This window comes from Brachyhypopomus gauderio, chromosome 5, assembly GCF_052324685.1.
Source record: "Brachyhypopomus gauderio isolate BG-103 chromosome 5, BGAUD_0.2, whole genome shotgun sequence".
NCBI classification, from domain to species: Eukaryota; Metazoa; Chordata; class Actinopteri; order Gymnotiformes; family Hypopomidae; genus Brachyhypopomus; species Brachyhypopomus gauderio.
In genome coordinates, this window is record NC_135215.1 from 20287486 (window position 1) to 20293918 (window position 6433).

General features: G+C 39.0%; 1 protein-coding gene across 2 annotated transcripts; it reads right to left on the bottom strand.

Annotated features, from left to right (window-relative positions):
- Window positions 1-1638: 1638 nt before the first annotated feature.
- On the bottom strand, window positions 1639-6059 carry rsph9 (radial spoke head component 9). Of its 2 annotated transcripts, XM_077006329.1 has the most exons (6): window positions 5869-6059; window positions 5579-5768; window positions 5161-5329; window positions 4705-4834; window positions 4379-4525; window positions 1639-1936 (listed from the first exon to the last, which is right to left on the bottom strand). In XM_077006329.1, exons 1-6 carry the CDS (start codon window positions 5870-5872, stop codon window positions 1776-1778), a joined length of 801 nt encoding a protein of 266 aa, XP_076862444.1. In that variant the 5' UTR covers window positions 5873-6059; the 3' UTR covers window positions 1639-1775. The 2 variants fall into 2 exon arrangements, with proteins under 2 accessions (XP_076862444.1, XP_076862443.1); XM_077006328.1 differs by having other exon boundaries at window positions 5579-6056.
- Window positions 6060-6433: the final 374 nt, after the last annotated feature.

A 6433-nucleotide genomic window follows, 5' to 3' on the forward strand; every position in this document is an offset into this window, starting at 1 on the left:
ACTAAGGGGATTTTTCACATTTAGGCCGGCCGTGTCAATGTTTCAAGTGGGCCCAGACTGCTTGTCTTTGCATATGTGAACACGTGAAATTAATTCAGACACCTCTAAGTGGACCCCAAACCAAACTCAGAGCAGCTCCCAAGGTGTTCTTAGTATGATTGATTTGTGGTCTCCTTAATTCATGCATTGTGAAACGGACCATGTGTGGTCCATCAGTGGTCCATTTCACGTATCTGATTATGGCAAATCTTAAGGATTGCCATACACAAAGCGACAATCTTCATGATTAAAACCAAACTTGAAAAAAGTGGCTGTTTTTCATCTTTTTAAATTTGCTTTATGAAAATACCAGCAGCTTTAAATGTGGTCATCTTAAATACACAAGCCTTAATGTATTGTCTCACAGATGGTCTGAAGTGTGCAGAAGCTATGGTGTGAACAGCAAGAGATCTGTGATTTCATCACTGCTAAAGAAGACCAGAAAGGGAACTGAGTCCTCTTCAAATTTCTCTTAAACTTAACATAAATTAACTGAAGTCAGTTGCAGCTGGGATCCCATTGTTGTTCACTTTAACAAAACCGTTAATTCATTTAAAAACAAGTACGTGTGAAAGCACGGTTTTAACCTATTGAGAAGCTTCATATAAGACATACAAGACAAAATCTACATTAGTGTATCTGAATCTTGTACATTTTACCATAGCTAATTTAATAAGTCGTACATGTCAGATATGTCCCACTTTTTTGAGGGGCTGTCATAACTGGTAATTTTGTGCAGGTACCTCATGTATTACATTTACATTTTACATTTACGGCATTTAGCAGATGCTCTTATCCAGAGCGACTTACAAAGTGCTTTGCTTCTGATCACAGAATACATCCTAGGTAATAGTATGGATAGGCCAGAATTCAAGACACCATTGAGTCAGACTACTACTAAACTACAAGAGCCAATATCATTACCTAGTGTTTTGCAAGTTAGATGTTTGCCAAGAAGCACAAATAACCATAGACAGATATACAATTTAAGAACAACGGTAAGTGGTATCAGCTGAGTTAGTGCTCTGGTAAGAACTCAACAAACAGGTGTTACAACTGTGAAGTTCTTTATAGGGCAAGACTGAGGTGGTGTAAGCTTCGCATGTATGTGGGATGCCATGCTGTTAAGAACAACATCAGATACAGATCAGAACATCAACAACATAGAAAAGCAAAGATCCACTGACATCTATAGAGTGTAAAAGATTTTCAGGTTTGGTTCCTCATGGCTGCCTCCTCTTCATGGTCCTCCGCCACTGATGTTCAGGCATTGTGTTCTGAATGCTGAATGTTCTGTTCATTCTATTCATTTTGGTGTCAGATTGACACAGAACCTGTTGAAGTCTTAAATTTGAATAGACCACACTTGGACAGACTGGAATTGAATCAGTGTGCAACTTTCAATTTTTTTGGTTTTTTGGTGTTAATGTGTTAACACAAAAGCAGATGTCCCAAATAATAAATAGTTTCTACTCTATACCTCAAAGAAACAGCTGCTTTGTGTGTGCTGGGGGAAGGGAGTGATTGCACGGCTGACAAAGACAGCATGTTACATTATTATACACTCTTTAGACAAGAACACCATGGTAAAACCTTCAGTTGAAGAATGCTGACCAGTGTTTGCTTTATCTGTTCTGTTTTCATCAACAGGAAAAAAGATTACAAAAATAAGGCCATGAACTGATCTCTGAATGTACAGGATTATTTGGGCATTCTATGGGGTCCAATCCCACCCCCTACAGCATGAAAGCCAGGTCCAGGTTCTTTAGTCCGTGTCCCATGTAGATGTAGCCATGTTGTGGGGTCGCGGGCACATGGTAGAAGGTCAGGCCAAGCCATTGCAGACTCCGTATCACACACACTCTGCCGCCCTGTTCGGACTGCACGCTCCATGATCCTGTGATCACAGCAGAGACAAGCACAGGGTTGCAGTGTGTGTGAGTGCAGATAGATGTGCCAACAGCTGTCGTCGCATCTAAAATTAATCTTAGTCCATAAAGAAGCGTCATAAATCCTAGGGAAGATTTTCAAACATTTATTGATAAAGAAGGCATGCCAACTGTGTGGATTATTTAGATGCTGCTTTTGGGAATCAGAGAAATGCTTGAGAAACAACAAATAATGTGTAAGCACCATTATTTACATGTACTATAATAATAACATTTCATGAGCATGAATATTTTTGGTAGTTTTTTTATGTAAATGCTTTGATTTTTTTTTCAGTAAAGATAAACAAATCTTTGATAGGTTTTTTTAATCTATATTGGTCTATTAAAGTGGTTGTTGGCTTAAATATCAAACCATTCAAAGTCTGAAATTAGCTCTAAATGAGCTGTGTACTGTGTTTTCAGTCAACATCAACTTTGCCGACATTACATAAAACCATGCAGAAAAATGGATATAAAATTAAGACATGGGAATTTTCACAATTCAGATTCAGTTATAACACCATACTGAGTTGTAATAACATCCAAACAGTCCAAATGAACACATTCACTTTAAGAACACTATTCCTCATTGTGTATGGGGATCCAACAAATATTTGGATTAAGCCAACTTCTTTAGCAGAACGTTTTGAGCAAACATATTAATGCCTTTTGCCTGAGCCAAGCCACTGATTAGGTTCTTCAGTGGAAGACATGATTGAAAGCCAGAATTCCTCAACTGAACAGTCTGTATAACAGCTTTTTTTTTTAACACAATGAATTGTATTAAGGGCTAGAGGTAAAGGTTTGGGTGGTATGATGGTTCACAGTGCTTCCTTGCAATCCCTGACCTGGTTGCTAACTTGGTGGAGCTTGTGAGTTTCCTCTGGGTATTCCTCCCACATTCCAAAGATGTGCATGTTAGGTTTATTGGTGTAACTAAACTGGCCTTGTGTGTGTCCTGTGATGGATTGGTGTGGTTCCTGTTTTGTGTGCTTGTGCTATCAACCTGAACTGGAATAAGTGGCTTTAGATGAATGAAGGAGTAAAGACTATTGAATTGCATGAAAAACCATGCTTTCATAGAGGTTAGCATTTTGTTCTTCAACATGGGCATGACCGATTAGCTGTTATATGGTGGATTATGTGCTGTGCCAATTTTATATCCTTATTTTCCAGGCAATGTTAAATTTATGCTTTCAAATTAAAATCCATTTCCACTACACTTACATGAAAAGTTAATCGATACATCCTCCCAGGAGTAATTCAAGAATAACTAACTCTGGAATGCAGAGCTATCAGCATTTTCTTTAGCATAGTGCCAAATCAATTTCACACTGAAATGGATACAGGCATTACTGCCGAAATCTAGGTATCATGGCTGGTGATCGGATACAATGAGTGACGAGTACCATCTAAATACACCCTTCCTAATACCTAACAGCAGGGATGAGGGCAAACTGTCTGTCTTCTTCAAAGACATTTAGGACTTTTAAAAAATCTTAGCAGATGCTCCAGGGATTCCCTTCACATCTACTATTACTCAAATTGCATCTGGTTAAGGCACATGGCTGCTACAGCATAGCACATCACTAAACGAGGTGAAATTCTGTAACAGCAAGTTACAAGTTGCAATTCCCTCTGGATGCTCCTTCCCATTCTATGCAGCCAAAAGCATTTAGAGTTTTGCAAAGTGTGTTTGGTGCTGAGTGTCAGTAATTCAGCTTGTCAGACAGAGTAAAAGCTGAATGCGATGAACAACAAATCGCACTTCAAACAATGTTGTTCTCTCTACTCTCTCCCATATGACAAGCAAAGTTGTGAGAAACACTAAATATGTGGGAAAAAGAAACATCACTTCTCCAGAAATCTCCGTATCATCCCTGTAGAGGAGAATATGAACGTGTGAAGACAGAACAATAGAATCTCAGTTCACAGAACTAGACCTCAATTGTCTTCTGGGCTTTGGTTTAGACAGCTGCCAAATGTGAAAGTGAGAGGTTGAGACAACCAACAACACAGAGCAAGAATACCCAAGTTCATTAATCAAGGACATACTTAAGCCATCATCATGCTTCTCTACTATAATAAGGATATCATTTATCACATGATTTCCTGGAATGATGGGTGAGGGAGTGATTAGACACTAGGCTAAACATTAGGACACGAGTCTGAGAAGTTCAGCCTATTTTTTCTGTTCTTTTCCTGCTTCTTAAGGTTTTGCCTTTAGCAAAAAGGCTCCTACATGATCTAAGTATGATCAAAGATCACTTGTAACCAAAGCTTTGAAGTGCCATTAAGAATTTGCCATTAACTGCAAAAACGTGTAGAGTGGAGACAACTAGTGCAAAGCCTACTGAACAGTGCTGAGCTTCCAGCGAACAGTCCAGAACAGGAGAACAGGAGTTATTCACCTTTGGGACTGTCTTCACTTAGAGGATTCAGGAAGTCGATGCAGGGATTCAGATCAGCCATTTCCAAAATGGATTTTGTTTTCAGTGTTCTGGGCTCAGAGAAGTGGTAGTAGTTACTTAACTTAGCTGCCTCTGAGGGACTCAGACCTGCAGGGACAGTAAATGAAATAATGTGGTCTGACATGTTCCTTGGAAGAAATTAAACCACCATTGTTGTATAAAATTATACACTTTGACCCAAACTGCATGCCCAAACTGAGGGCTGCATATCCAAAAGTAAACACAGGCACACAGTCACAGAGTGAGATGCTGTGTGATGGCCATACCCTTGAAGCTGTTGTTAATCTGTACAGTGCCATGAGGGCTCTTAATGTATGCACCACGTGGTACAACAGCCACCTCTTTATCAATGGTATAAATCGTCACGGCCAACCTTTTCTCTTCATTCACTTTCACCTACAGGCAGAGGAGACACTTTCACCATTTTATGTTAACAGTAAGTATGCAGCTAATGTGGACTTTTATCCCACACTGAGTTGAACTGCATGCGTTAAACTATAATTACTATACACTTTACAGATTTTCCCCACACATTTTAATTCTCAAACAACTTATTTTACCTACTTTTAAACACTGCCTCCTACCACTCAGCATTCCAAATTTGTTTTTCAGAGAAATGTGAGCGCATTGCAAGATTCTGTGAAGCATGTTTGTTGACTGCTAATGAAGACTACTGGGTCAGGATACTGTCCATAATCGGTAATAGCATTTCTTAGCCTCACCGTGACCACCTCCTCCAGGGTCTCATCACCCTCGCTGTGGTGCTGGATCTCCGTGTGCTCATATTCATGCGACGGGTCACCCACGAAACGACCCTTCGCTGCCACCGCCACCTCTGCTGTCATAGCCTCAGTGGCAGGAGGGAGCAAGTGCCAATCCATGCAGTTAAAACTGCATCAGAAAATGTATGGCATGTCATAATGCACAGCTAACCATTATTATACTAATTTATTTTTACAGAATCACAATGAAAAATGTATCAAAAGTTTTTTTTTACTGACCATATCCTAAATCCTCTTTAACAAGGTACTTAGCTAGCTAGCTAACCTAGCTAAACCTAGGAACTATGCAGAGGTGCCATGTAGCTGGGTTTTGTGCGTGATAAAGGAAAGAAAAAAAACAAAAATAAATATTTGTTACCTGTACAGACACTTTTTGCTGCTCAGTTCATCATCTCCAACCCCCTGAGCTATGAAATAATCATTTTTGATTCCCAAAATTTTTCCCCAAAAGAGGACTCGACTGAATTTGTAGTTTCGTTTGAGAATGACCATAGAGGTCTGAAGCGCTGCTCTCTGCTCTGCATTCAAAGTAAATCCGTTTCCAGACACTAAATCCAACGAATAGTACAAAGTATTTGACTCCATCTCGACCACCTTGCCGTAATTATACTAGAACGTTATAATAGATGTATTATAATAGACTTATACTCATCGTATGCAGTTGGCACTCAAAGTTTAACTTGATTCCCGTTTCCTTCGCTCGAGGTTATCATGGTAAACAAATTTCCTGGTTACTCGTTGCCGTAGCAACAACGTTTAGACGCGCCTGGAAGACTTTAAACTTTACTGAAACTGAAAATTACAGGTAAACACTTCCAAGTTGAGAGCTGTGCGGCATAGTGATGACTCTAGAAACACTTCCTAGAAATAAATGTAAAAATGAAACTTGTATACGTATAAAAATGTAATATGTATCTTTTAAAATATAATTATTTTCTTGGAATTATTAGATTACTTCACACTACAGAATCTTGCATGTATGCATTCTTCACTTCTCACCAAAACTAGGTCATAAAAGCAAAGTGACCTTTCCTTTAAGACAAAGTTATAGTTTAATCACAGATGTGAAGCTGTAAACAAGCTTGCAAAGTTGCTAAGCTTTCCACACAGCTGGGAGATGTTATGGGTAAACTTGCATGACATGAAGAATTTTTGCTGTATTGTGAATTATACCACAAACATTAATTCATATTCACATGTGATCATGCAGTTA